Source organism: Notolepis coatsorum, assembly GCF_963971535.1.
Source record: "Notolepis coatsorum genome assembly, chromosome: 2".
Taxonomy (NCBI): Eukaryota; Metazoa; Chordata; class Actinopteri; order Aulopiformes; family Paralepididae; genus Notolepis; species Notolepis coatsorum.
In genome coordinates, this window is record NC_140166.1 from 29,738,513 (window position 1) to 29,753,509 (window position 14,997).

The 14,997-nt window shown below is 44.9% G+C and overlaps 1 protein-coding gene across 1 annotated transcript in view; it reads left to right on the plus strand.

Annotated features, from left to right (window-relative positions):
* lrrc74b (leucine rich repeat containing 74B) overlaps nucleotides 1-14,997 on the plus strand; it is a gene marked incomplete at both ends in the record, with an annotated part of 98,379 nt that overhangs the window by 32,751 nt on the left and 50,631 nt on the right. Inside the window, one exon of the mRNA XM_084308096.1 lies at nucleotides 1,286-1,428. Within this exon, the coding sequence (XP_084164222.1) occupies nucleotides 1,286-1,428 (143 nt within the window). The remainder of the gene's footprint in view (nucleotides 1-1,285; nucleotides 1,429-14,997) is intronic.

The window sequence follows — 14,997 nt, forward strand, 5'->3', positions numbered from 1 at the left end:
AGAAAGTTATAATAACTTTGCTAATTCATTTATATATATATATTAAACAACGTTGGGCTTAAATTGCACCCCTGGCGGACCCCGCGAAACTGGGTGAAGAAATGTGTTATTTTATTGCCAATTCTAACAGCACATCTGTTTTTTGTGTACATAGATTTGATCAAATCATATGCATTTCCTCCAACACCACTTTCTAGAATATTGAAGTCTCTGTCTCTGTCTGTCTCTCTCTGTCTCTCTATATCTCTGTCTCTTTATATTTCTCTGTCTCTCTCTGTCTCTGTCTCTCTCTCTCTCTGTCTCTCTCTCTCTGTCTCTCTATATCTCTGTCTCTTTATATATATATTAGGGATGCTCGATATTGGCTTTTTTACCGATACCGATATACCGATATTGTCCAACTCTTAATTTCCGATACCGATATCAACCGATACCGATATATGCAGGGTTTCCCCCCCCCCCCAAAAAACTGAATAATTTCAGGTAATTAACATTACATATCTCTTGTTGTGGAATTAACACAACATTATGCATACTTTTGACAATAAATAAAATCAGAATTTGTTGTTATTGGCTTGCTTGGGTAAATAAAGGTTCTAGAAATGTCTGTTTATGTCTCTGTCAATTCAATTCAATTCAATTTAAATTCAAATAGGCTTTATTGGCATGAAATATCAACATACTTATTGCCAAAGCAAGTCCAACATACAAACAATAACATACAGTATATAAGCAATCAAAAATACCATAACATTAGCAATAACAGTAAAACAAACACATCAAACTCTGTCTCTGTCTCTATTTCTCTCTCTCTCTGTCTCTTTATATCTCTCTGTCTCTCTCTCTGTCTCTCTCTCTGTCTCTCTGTCTCTCTCTCTCTATTTCTCTCTCTCTGTCTCTGTCTCTGTCTCTCTATGTCTGTCTCTGTCTCTCTGTCTGTCTCTGTCTCTCTGTCTGTCTCTATTTCTGTCTGTCTGTCTGTCTGTCTGTCTGTCTGTCTGTCTGTCTGTCTGTCTGTCTGTCTGTCTGTCTGTCTGTCTGTCTGTCTGTCTGTCTGTCTGTCTGTCTGTCTGTCTGTTCTCTCTCTCTCTCTCTCTCTCTCTCTCTCTCTCTCTCTCTCTCTCTCTCTCTCTCTCTCTCTCTCTCTCTCTCTCTCTCTCTCTCTCTCTCTCTCTCTCTCTCTCTCTCTCTCTCTCTCTCTCTCTCTCTCTCTCTCTCTATCTGGCATTTGATAGTGAATGATTCTGACAGAGACAGTAACTCTGCGTCTCCTGTGTGCTTGCAGACACGCAGCCTGTGTACGACCCGGTGGGAAAGAGGCGCTACGTGGAGGCGTGCCGGACGCTCCAGGTGTTGCCGGCTTCTATTTTCCTGCTGCACACGACACACGAAGAGCTGTCCATGGAGCACCGCAGCCTCGGGCCCCAGGTAACATGTTGGATATACATGTTTTTTTTTAAAGGGGCAGTGCTGATTTATTTTGCACATACGAATGTGTTGACAGAGTCAGCTATGGGGCGACAATAATATGTTCATGAGGCATGGTTTCTATCTTTAGCCATTAAATGGCGTGGTTTATTTCACATTGGTACACAGCAGTACATTAGACATCCTTCTCTTATGAGAGCGACGGTGGAAGAGACAGAGGGGGAGTCGGCATCTCCTTATATACCCTCTACCTGGCGGCAGCATTAACGGCTCCGCCTATATAGTTATACATAGTTAGACAGTTACTCAGTTACTTGCAATCATATATAACCTCTAACTTTAACACTCCCACTTATGGTTGTCTAGTACACTGTACAACTTCTTCAAAAACAATTTTACAAAGAAAATAATACAGTTCAGAGCATCAAAAAGAATATGGCAGTCAATACTACATAACAGTCAATATTTACACACCAAACATGACCTCTGCAAATCTTCTCAATTTCCGTTTGGAAACAGGCTTCGTCATAGCGTCTGCTACCATGTCGTCTGTTGGACAATAAATCAGTGTCATTCTTTCTTCTCTGATGACAGATCTGATGAAATGATATTTTATATCGACATGTTTACACCTCTGTCGGCACACAGGGTGTCTAGCAATCGCAATGGTTCCCTGGTTGTCCTCATAAACAACAGTCTTCTTATATACATAGGTATCCATCCCTTCGAGCAGTTGTTCTAGATAAATACATTCCTGTATTCATGGCCGCCTAGTTATAGTTGAAAGTGGGGGTGCAAGTATTTTTTTAATTCTTTTTTTTTTAAATTATTATTATTTTCTTTTTTGCAAGGGGTGGTTTGGAGGGGGTCCGGCACGACCCCCTCCACGGCAGATTTTTTTACATTTAATGAACACCTGTATGTGCAATTTCCTGCAATATAGAGCCTTCAATCTTGACCAAAATAAAGCTGCTCTTTTCACTATAAAACTCAGTTTATATTGCAGTATGATAGCTATAATAATAATAACTTCACTGCGAGGGCTCTTTTAGCTAACGCTAGCTAGGCACGTATGATAGCCAATTACTATTATAATAATAATAATAATAATAATAATAACTTTCCCATCCTCCCAAAGCCCCTCCAGCCCCGTTCACATCCGCCGCACCAACAACAAGTAACAACAACAACTAATTGACGCTATCAATAGCCCCAGTGAGCGCGGCGGCTGAATGAATGAAAACTTTATTTAACAGATTGCAGAATGGGTAAAATACAGTACGGCTCAATACACACAATTGTTAAGGGGATGCAGACCAGAGAAAGACGTTTGTCTTGTTTACATCAGGGTCTGTGCTGCACCGAGTGAATCCACAGTCACTTGCTCCTCAATGGGAAACCAACCTAGATTTACCATGAAGGACTGGTTCTGGCCGAACCGTTCGTTATACAAGTATCACAGAGACATTACAAAGGTGCTCACAGTTGCACGAGGGGTTCGCACAGAGATACGGGATGGTTTGAAAGCTCGGCGTTGCTAATAAATATTTTTTATATTTTTTTTATAAACTGCTCAAAGCGGCATTATTTCCGTCGTTGGGTGATCACAGCGCCTGCGCAGTGCGCACCATCCCGTATCTCTGGATTCACTCGGTTCAGCGCCGAGGCTCACCATACGAGAAATATTCAGTTTCAATCTGTTTGCGCATTTAGTATACAGTCACAGTGTTCGACTTACGTGATGATTTGCTCCATTTTAATGTAAACGCAGAAGAATAATCCTCACGAGTCACAATGTTATCCAATATCCAGCCTGAATTTTCGAAAAAGGTTCGAAAAAGCCACCTCCCCCAACATGTCGTATACGTCATGCCGACAAACGCCTGTGGGCACTGGATCAAACCATTAAAGTGGGGGGTCACACAATCTTTGGAAACTTAAAAACTTGCTATTAAGTGTCATTGCGTATTATTAATTTGATTGAAATTACGTAGTTATGGTTCGATAAGATTTATAAATTGGGGGGGGATATTTATATCATATGATATGATCAAAAAGTGAGGGAGCAAAAAGACAAGCTTGCTCCCCCAAGTTCAATAGTCCTAGAGCACCCGCATCTTCTGCTCCATTAAGTGGGCGCCTATGCCTGTATTGTCATAGCTAGAGCTATATATTCGGCTTCACAAATTGATAGTGCCATTGTGGGCTGCTTCTTTGTTTTCCACGAAACCAGTGAGCTGTTTGTGTTCAAACTCACACAATACCCTGTGGTACTTCTTCTGTCTGTGGTGTCTGCTGCCCAGTCTGCATCACTGTAGGCTTTAAGCCCTAAGCCCTCGCTGCTCTTTCTGAAACAAAGCTGCTTATCTGCTGTACCTTTGAGATAACGAAAAACATGTTTTGCTGTAATCCAGTGCTCCTCTGTGGGGTCAGCAAAATGCGGTGACAATTTACTCACTACAAAACATAGGTCAGGGCGAGTACATGTTGTCAAATAAATGAGGCTACCTACAGCTTCTCTGTAAATTTTTTACATCTGTCAATCTCTGAGCATCCTCTTCACCCTGCTCCCCTCTGGGAGAAGGCTGAGGATCCCAAAGGCTGTGAAAGCTCGACACAGACTGAGCTTCTTCCCCTCAGCCGCCAGGCTGATCAATGCCTCAGGTTTAGCATCAGCATCTAGTTTTTGATCACATGGTGTTTCCCTTCTACATTCTTGCATGTCAAAACGTTTCAGGATCTTTTCCACATATCTCTTCTGGGATATTTTTACACAATTGGCAGACTGTTCAAAGTCCATGCCTAGAAAATGTCTTAATTAAAGCATTTTGAATCTGGTAAATCATCCACTTCTGTATTTAAACATAGAATCCACTTCTGTATTTAAACATGGAATCCACTCCGGTATTTAAACCTGGAATCTACTCCTTCTGTATTTAAACATGGAGTATCCTCCTTCTGCATTTAAGCATGTAGCCACCCCCCTTCCGTATTTAAACATGGAGTACCCTCCTTCAGTATTTAAACATTTAGCTACGAACCTGGCTTTGTACTTGTTGTGGCCTTCAATACCCTCCTTGATTGAGTACACCCATTTTCCTCCCACTGTCTGTCTGCCCTCTGGTAACTTGGTTAGAGTAAAGGTGTGGTTGTCCTCTAGGGACCTCATCTCCTCATCCATTGCTCTCTCCCATTTACTTGATTCAGGGGATACTATGGCCTCTTTAAAGGTCTGAGGTACTCCACTGACTACTCTGTAGCAGTAATCAATGCTGTTAAGTGTACTGTCATCCTCGTCACTTTCTCTCCGGGCATAGTCTGTCAGATACTTTGGGGGTTTGTGTTCCCTTGAGGGATATCTCCCACTGCTTGGGGCACGTGACGTCACCCTCGGGTGCTCCTCGTCATCGTCCTCTGGGGGTTGCTGACTGTCTGTCTGCACGACCGTGCTAAGTACACTAGGCTGAGGTGTCTCTGTTTCTTCACACCTTACTCTGGAGTCCAGCTCTGGCTCCTCTGTCTGTGTCTCGTTCTCACATGTTGTCTTTGTGACAAATTTGACTAGCCTGTGTTTCTGCACTCTCCCTTTACCGGGATAATAAACTAGGAAAGCGGGGCTTCCTTTGTCGTGCCCTACCAAGAGTCCTTTTTCACATCTGGACTCGAGCTTTCCTCTGTCCTGCAGGTAAGCATAACACACTGATCCAAATTGGTGCATTCTAGCTAGATTACACTTCTTTCCTGTCAGTGCTGTATACGGGGTGGTGCCCGTGTGCTTATTAAAGCACCTGTTTCTGGTGTAAGCGGCTTCTTGCATCGCATAATGCCATAGACTCTTAGGTAAGTTACTATCTACTAGCTTACACCTAGCCATTTCGAAAAGAGTGCGCCATTCCCTCTCTGCCACTCCGTTCTGGTGTGGGGAGTATGGACATGACGTCTTGTGCCTTATCTTGTTCCTTCTCAACAGTGATTGGAACTCTCTATTTGTGAACTCAGTTCCGTTGTCGGACCTCAAGCATCTTATGTTACCATAAGGGGCTACGTCTGCCAGGAATTTCTCTGTGGCCTGGAGTGTGTCACTCTTTGCTTTGAGAAAGTAAACAAACACTGCCCCTGTACACACATCTGTAAAAGACTGTACATATCTAAAGCTTCCTATGGACTCGTTGCTTACTGGACCGGCTAGATCTGTGTTAACTAGCGCAAGTGGTACCTTTACTTTTTCTGTGGGATTTCTGTTTCTCGATTGAGTTAACTTCCCCTTTATGCACACTACACATTCTCTGTCAGGTCTACGCTTTTCACCTTCAATGTGCATGCCTTCTGTCACTGCTTGCAGTTTCAGTAAATCCTCGTAATTACAATGACCCATAATCTCATGCCATGTCTGAATATCGTGACTGACAGTCACATTACACATATCATTATTATTACACTTGTCGTTGTCATTACACTCTGTTTGTAGATAATACATTCTCTTGTACACCTTTATGTTAAATCGCGTACCGTCAGGCTCTACAAGAAAATGTTTACCTTCATTGAAGAACACTTTGGCACCGTTCGCAGTAGCAGCTATTACAGAGAATAGTTCTTGTGGGAACGAGGGTACGTAGAGAGCGTTCTTTAACGTCACTGTACACCGGTGCCTCTCACTGTCTATGAGGCATACATGTGCGTCTCCTCTCTCTTGCGCCAACCCGTAGGTGCGCTTCCCGTCTGCCAGCTCCATGCTGTGTCTCTCCGGGTCGAAAGTGTTGTCAAAGTTCTTGAACCGACTCCTGTCGTTGATGATGTGGGACGACGCACCTGTGTCCACGATCGGTCCCTTCTTTTGGGCCTGCTGCAGCTGCGTTCTTGCCCCACTACTCTCCGGGCGTCGTCTCGATTCGTCTCACGTCCACCGTCGCTGCCATCTTGTCCTCTGCCGCCATCTTGTCCATGCGCATACCGCGCGCTCTGGTCGCGTTTCTTCATGCACACTCTGTCTGTGTGCCCCGTGGATTTGCAGAAGCTACACCAAACAGTCTTTGTGCAGTTACTTTTCCGATGGCCTTTTTCTCCACATCGCCAACACGCCAGCTCCGTCGTGGGCCTGGTCTTCTCCCTCGGCGTCGCTCGGGCCTTCAGCACCCTCTCTCCCGCCTCCGAGGCGGCTGGGTGGATATCTTCTGAGGCCTCAAAAATTCGCAACTTGGCCTTGAACTTTCCCAGCGTCATGTCCGCTGAACCGTGTGTTACCAGGAGTGTGAACGGTTTGTACAGCTCCGGTAGTCCTCTCATCACCATCGCCATCATTAGTCCATCGCTTGGTGCTTCTCCTGCACTCTTCAGCGCCGTAATGATCTGCTCAGCTCTTATGACGTATTCGGTCACAGTCTCGGTGTGCCCCTTCTTCAGTGCTGTTAGTGTTAGAGGGGCATGACTCAGGGTCTTCCTTGTCCGATATAATGTTCTCTCAACACTTCCAGGCTTTCTCGGCCTTTGTCCTTAGTGTCGCGGAATATCAGCCCCAAGCTTGTGTCGTCGAGCAGTGGTGCTAACTCACAGTATGCATCTGCATTATGCTTGTCGTCCAGGTGGTCCCGTGGGGGCCGTCAAGATCGTCGTCTTCAGTCCCGCACCGTGCATGCAGCATAACATGCGCTCTTCCCAGAGCTCATAGTCCTCGGCTCTTCCGTTGAACGAGGGCCATTTGCTCTTTCCTTTTGTCGCCATCCTCTTGTTGATGGTAGGCGTAGCTTTAGCTCTTGTTGGCCTAGCGTCTAGCCACGCGGTGCTCCCAGTGCTAAACTAGCCTATACTTCAGCTAAACTTGCTACCCTTTATTATTTCGCCCCTGCGTGATCTGGGCCCATAACCTGTTGACAGAGTCAGCTATGGGGCGACAATAATATGTTCATGAGGCATGGTTTCTATCTTTAGCCATTAAACGGTGTGGTTTATTTCACATTGGTACACAGCAGTACATGAGACATCCTTCTCTTATGAGAGCGACGGTGGAAGAGACAGAGGGGGAGTCGGCATCTCCTTATATATACCCTCTACCTGGCGGCAGCATTAACGGCTCCGCCTATAGCGCCCTCCAGTGGAAACAGTTATACATAGTTAGACAGTTACTCAGTTACTTGCAATCATATATAACCTCTAACTTTAACAGAATGAATGAATGAATGAATGATCATTACATTTATATAGCGCTTTTCTAGACACTCAAAGCGCTCCACTGGTAGCACCAAACCTTGGGCTACACAGGCTCAATGGCTGCCATACATTGGCACCAGGCACACATCACACTACTAGGGCTGAGCCCAAACGTCCGAACGTTCAGACCTTCGTTCGTAATGTTGGCATTCTAATCTTAATTAATGGGTTCTCTGTTTTTAGTATTTTTTTTATTATTATTTTTTTTACAGAATGTTATATATTATATCAGAATATCACAGTACTATGTTGTGTGTACACTAATTCGAAAGTCACGCGCGAACACAGACACAACAACAACAAATCTAGTCTAGATGAGGAGGGGTCGCCGTCATACATTATCAGGAAATGAATCAATCATGCAAAAAAGAGAGTTGAGTGACTCACACTCACCCATCTTATTTCATAATACAACGTTTCCGAATGGACGTTTGGATTAAACCAAGTGTATGCAGTGATGCTGAACTTTCCCAGCGGAACACAAGTTACTTAACGTTACACAGGTATGTTATGCAGGTTAATTAAGCTATGCACGTTTACTGTAGCTTGCTAACGTTAAGATAGCAGGAGCCGTCGGCCAACAAAGATGTTGTTTCAACAAATGTATCACAAAATGGATTTACCATCCAAACGTTATTGAAGCCTCCCGTGACCAGTAAGTAGGTACTACTACTCTTAATAACCGCAGCAATATGTGCATATGCACATACGTTATATGCGTTAATGTGCGCTATGTGCCTAAAGTCAAGACTCAACAGTACTGAACCAGAAAAATTATTTAGGAGCAAATTTTTTGCATGATTAAAAATGAAGGTTCGAACGTCCGTTCGAAAATCCCTGGCGAAGTTCGAATCCCAAAAACAAGCTTCAGGGACAGCTCTACACACTACACAATGGCTGAACGGGGACGGGGATTGATATCAGCCAATTAACCCTTTCACTGCCACACTACAGAAGGTTAACCCTTTACTATCACAATACCGACGGTCGGTAGTGTGATAGTAAAGGGTTAACCTTCTGTAGTGTGGCAGTGAAAGGGTTAACCTGCTGTTGTGTGGTGGTGAAAGGGTTAACCTTCTGTGTATTGTGGCAGTGAAAGGGTTAACCGTTTGGTAGTACGGCAGTGAAAGGGTTAAGGGGGAGGGATGATTAGGTGGCCTTGATGTCAGAGACCTGATTGGGAATTTGGCCAGGAACGTCGGGGAACCCCCTACTCTTTGGCGCCCTGGGTTCTTTAATGACTGAATTCAGTCAGGACCTCAGTTTAGCGTCTCCTCTGAAGGACGGACATAGTCTCACACAAATCCCAAAACAGTTTTGCACACATTCAGTTAGTTTTGACAGTTATTGAGAGTAAATTAGTTTGAATATGGTCACCAGTGATGACATCGGGGACATTGAATCCTTGTGTTGTGTTTTAATTACAGCTCAATCATTTAATGGTGCTGTAATTAACACAACACGATGATTCAATGTCCCCAATGTCATCACCGGTGCTCGCCGCTGTTTGCCAACAGTAAAAGGGTATGTATATAGACTTGGCCCGGGGTAAATAAGATATGTTACTCACCCCGGGGTAAATAAGAGATGTCACTCACCCACCTGGTGTCAGCCACACTGCAGATCTGTGTGATCTCACATCACCTCACACGGGTAACTGAGCTGAGGCGAGTCATAGCCCTATCAGTAGGTCATGTGCTTAAATGCAAGCCATGTTTAAATCTCTCCGCTCATAATGTCCCGTGAGAATAATTATTATTAAAATGTGTATTTGGTTATTAAGTATGTCCAGTAATGGTGTGTGTTTTTGCTGCTGAAACAGAAGTATCTCAGGGGAGCTCCAGTAGCTCACCATGTACCTCGACGCGAAAGCGTCGGGGAATACCGTGCTGCGTCACGGATCTGGTTGACTCCGAGTTCGATTCCCGGACCCGCCGTCATTCGCCGAATGTCTTCCCCTGTTCTCCCTCCCGTTTCACCCTGCATCTGTCGGTCATGCTTGACCAGAAAAAAGCGATAAACGCTAAAAAATGAAGTTTAAAAAAAAAGAAACAGAAGTATCTCTTAAACAGAAGGCTCTCCTGTGAGGCGTGTGTGTGGAAGCTGGAGCATACGAGCGTAGCTAACCTTGGGTGGGAGTACAAACACCTTCTCGTTTTTGAAATCCAAGCGTTGAGCGCCAAAAATGTTATATCTCGTTTTTAGTTCCTTTTTCTCTATTTTCTTATTCTAAACACTCGCGCGGGCCGTTGCAGTATCGCCTACCTTATGAACTCCATGGGCTGAGAGTAACCAAATCACTAGGGATCACTAGGGCACTCACAGCAGTGGCAGCAGTAGCATGGCATCACTGAGCAAACTACAGCAATCTAATGTTCGAATGGCGATCGCCTAGAGCGAACTATTGGCTATTATGAAGAAGCCAAAACGGATTATATGGATGATGATTATGGACGATAAGGTGCGCTTCCACCAGACTATGTTGAACTCAGCACTTCTGGTAAATCATAAAAATACTATAGTCATACCTTATGAACTGCATGGCCCGAGCAGACTATAGAAGAAGACAACGGATGAAGGCCACCTAACGTTATATGTATTGATCCTGTTCTGATTCAAGACACTTGGGAGCGAGAGTGGAGTACCTACTGACAAAGGTAACGTCTATTTGACTGAACCCCATCATAAAACATGCTTTTTTAATGATCGCAGAGTCGGAAAGTCAAGTACGTAGACAAGTGTTCAGTATATACATATATACAATGTACAATGCAGAGTAGAAGTACCTGAGTTACAATACAATATACTATACAGTACAAAGCAGACATGGGATGAGGTACAATTTAGGTACAATTTACAGTAAGGTGTAATGAGGTATGGGTTGTAGTGCAAATTCTTTACCAATAAATATAAAGTGTGTTTAGGTGTTCTGAAGTGGGTAAAGTGGGTGCTGCAGTTAGTTGTTTGTTTAAAGTGAGCAGTGATGCCACTAACGCGTTACTAAGTAACGCGTTATTGTAATCTGATTACTTTTCCGCGAAAATGGTAATCTAACGCGTTAATCTTTAAAAGCCAGTAATCTAATTGCAGTTACTTGTCCAAGTGGCTGTGCATTACTATTTCGTTACTATCTCATCATAAATTCATAATGCAGGTGGAATGCAGTATTTTATTTCGTTTTCGACAGTCAAAAATACGCTTAGAGCTGTTTACTTCTCTTTGGGAGTGACGTCACATGTCACGTTTTCAAAGCGTGTCTGAGCACGTAACCTCGCGTGTTGATCCATGCTGGTGGGCGCGGCTGTTATTGTTATTTTCAGCCTGACCTAAACTGCGCGCTAGCAGGGAGAAGCTCACGCTCGTAACGCTTTCTTGCAGCACTGGAAGTTCACTAGTCTACTTAACGTTTGTTAAGCCGGGTGAAAAAAACATTCACTTTGCGGAGGAAACAAAATACTGTCTACCGCATATGGAATATACAGCAGCTGCACAGCACGACCATCGACTTCTACAGGACTCGGAGCTGCACAACCAGCCAAACAGTATGTTCCACCTTTGAGTTAAACATATTTTGCATTGCACTATTCCATGAACATGGAACACCATACTGCAGTATGTAGGTTGTCAGTAGCACACTGACAACACTGCAGTATATATATTCCCTCCCCGCCGTATATATATTTCCCTCCCACCCACCCACCCCCTCCTAATGTACAGTCCCCTCCCCATCATATGTATATACTCCGTCATGATCTAGGGGTAACAGTACTGTATATTTGAATACCGCCTATGTCACAAATGTATCAGTACTAAATACCTGTATGTCCCTATGCCATAAATGTCATGTATGTTGTGTATGTCATAAATGTCTATGAATTGAAAATGGGGGACCCTGATGGAAACAAGACAAACGTCTTTCTCTGGTCTGCATCCCCTTAACAATTGTGTGTATTGAGCCGTACTGTATTGTACCCATTCTGCAATCTGTTAAATAAAGTTTTCATTCATTCATTCATTCATTCATTCATTCATTCATTCATTCATTCATTCATTCATTCACACAATAATAAATAATAATAACGTAGAACCATATCTGAATGGGGCAGGCCTCAAAGGTAGGCTACATATCAGCCTACATGTGGTGTTATTGACCATTTATCTTTTGTGAAATCTATAGATCTATAGATAGCAAGATAGGCATACCTGCCCTATTAGTACATTTTACTCAAATTGAGTACATTTTACTAAATTTTTTTTGTCATTCTTATGTTGTGGCAGCAGCAGGGGGGACGACTTCGTAACCTAGTTACTTTCAAAGTAACTAAGTTACTCTGATAATCAAGTAATCAGTAAAGTAACTAAGATTACTTTTTAAAGGAGTAATCAGTAATCAGTAATCATATTACTTTTACAAGTAATCTGTGGCATCACTGAAAGTGAGTGTGTGCGTGTGGATGTGTGTGCTGTGAGTGCATTTGATGGTTGTTACATAGTGTTATTGTCATTTAGCATTCTGATGGCCTGAGGATAGAAGCTTCTTCTGAGTCTCTCTGTGCTTGCCATGAGACTCCGGTATCGCTTGCCTGACTGCAGCAGTTCAAAGAGGCAGTTGTTTGGGTGGCTGGAGTCTTTGATAATTCTCTTAGCCTTACCCATGCACCGCTTGTTGTAAATGTCCTGGAGAGTGGGAAGCCCCCCTCCAATTGTGCGTTTGGCTGAACGGGCCACTCTCTGTAGTCTGCTATGGTCTTGTGCGGTGCTATTCCCAAATCAGGAGGTGATATTGTCAGGATGCTCTATTGTGCATGAGTAGAAGTTCTTAAGGATCTTCTGACTGACTTGGAACTTCCTTAGGCGCCTGAGGAAGTAGAGGCGTTGCCGTGCCTTCTTCACAACACTGTCAATGTGTGTGGTCCATGTCAAGTCCTCGGACTCCGAGGTACTTGAAACTGTTCACTCTCTCAACCGGTGCCCCGTCGATGCTGAGGGGGCTGTAGTCCCTGACCCCCGACCTCCTGAAGTCCACAATCATCTCTTTTGTTTTGCTGACGTTCAGGGAGAGGCAGTTCTCCTGACACCACTGCGACAGATTCTCTATCTCTTCCAGGTAGGCCCTCTCGTCGTTGGCAGAGATCAGGCCCTGACTACTGTGTCATCAGCAAATTTGATGTGTTGTTGTTCCGCTGTGCCACACAGTCATGTGTGTACAGGGAGTATAGGAGGGGACTCAGAACACAGCCCTGGGGGGCCCCTATGTTGAGAGTGATGGATGAGGAGGTGCAGTTGCCTGCTCTCACCACCTGGGGTCTACCCGTCAGGAAGTCCAAGACCCACTGGCAGAGGTCATAGTTCAAGCCCAGGTCCCTGAGTTTGGAGGGGACTATGGTATTGAATGCTGAGCTGTAGTCGATGAACAGCATTCTCACATAGTTCCCCTGCCTCTTGTCCAGGTGTGATGCTGCTGTGTGCAGCACATGGGCTATGGCGTCCTCCGTGGACCTGTTGGGGCGATATGCAAATTGCAGGGGGTCCAGGTTGATGGGGAGGGAGGAACAGATGTAGCCCTTCACTAGCTTCTCAAAGCACTTCATGGCTATGGAGGTGAGGGCTACAGGGCGGTAGTCGTTGAGGCAAGCGGGTGTAGATTTTTTGGGTACAGGGATAATGGTGGACTTCTTCAGACAGGTGGGGATGACAGCCTGTTCCAAGGACAGGTTGAAGATGTCAGTGAATACCGGGGCCAGTTGGTCGGCACAGACCTTTAGGACGCGGCTGGGGATGCCGTCCGGTCCTGCTGCCTTCCTGATATTCACTTTTTTAAAGATCCGTCTCACCTCATGCTCTGTTACCCTGAACACTGAGTCTCCATCAGCAGACCCCCCCCCCCCCCCATTGCCGTGGTTTGTAGGCTGGTGTTGTTATTCACAGCCTCAAACCTCGCATAGAAGGAATTGAGATCATTTGCTAAGGAGATGTCACTGTTCAGTTTGAGGGAGGTGCCTTTGTAATCTGTCATTGTTCTGAGGCCCTGCCACATGCCTCTAGAGTCAGCCTGTTCAAACTGAAGTTCAACTTTATCCCTGTAACGCCGTTTTGCCTCTATTACTGCTCTCCTGACGTTGTATCTTGCCGTCTTGTGTTCTTCCATGTTGCCTGTCACCAGCCCGGTGTTGTATGCTGATGTGCGCACTTTCAGAGCCTCACGGACGGATTTATCTACCCAGGGCTTTTGATTTGGGTAGATTCTAATTGTGGTAGAGGGGATTGTTTCTTCTACCAGAGTACAGACAAAGTCAAGCACCGTTTCAGTGTATTCGTTAATATTGGCTGTGTTATCACGGAATACACTCCAGTCTGTGCATTCAAGTGCAGCTTGGAGTGTCTCCTCTGACGTCACGGTCCAAGCGCTTAACCTCTCGCGAGACCACCGGCGTTCGCTTGAGACTTTGTTTATACTTTGGCAAAAGAAAGATGGCGGTGTGATCGGACTTACCGAATGGACTAAGAGCCTGTGACTTGTACCCATTCTTAAATTGCGAGTATACATGGTCTAATATGTTCTCGCCTCTGGTGGGACAGGTCACATGCTGATAGAAATTCGGCAACACCTTTTTAAGATGCGCGCTGTTGAAATCGCCCAGAACCACAATGGCAGCGTCAACGCTAGCTATCTGTTGTTTGTTTACCTCGTCGTGAAGTTTTGAAAGTGCGGTCCCAGTGTTCGCGTGTGGTGGGATGTACACTCCGATGAGGATGATGGACGTCAACTCTCTCGGAAGAAAGAAGGGTCGACATTTGATCGCGATAAACTCCAGGTCTGGGGAGCAGTGGTTAGACAATTCCTTTGCGTTGCCTATATCGCACCACTCCTTGTTTATCATGAAGGCAATGCCGCCTCCCTTCGTCCTTAGTGACTCCGCCGTCCGGTCCTTGCGGAGGACAAAGAAGTGGTCTGCCGGTTCTATTGCATGATTCGGGACATCTGGAGACAGCCAAGTTTCTGTGAAACAGAGGACATTACAGTCCCGAATGTCCCTCTGGAATTGGATCCGTGCTCTGATGTCGTCCAGTTTATTTCCTATCGATTGCACATTGGCCAACAATATGCTGGGCAATGTGGTTCTGTGTCGTTTGGACCTCAGTCTGTTCCGGACCCCGGCTCTCTTTCCTCGTCGTCGCGGCTTCTCCTGGCTTTGGCCACGGCCACAACAAAGGATCTCCGCTGGCCACTGTTGTTGTTCAGCAATCCGATCCAGAGAGCAATCCAATCGGTAAGTTTTCCTTAATCCAATGTCAATGATTGACTGACGGTCATACACATATAATGCACCAACAGTTGGTGCAAATAAAACTCTTAATACTATA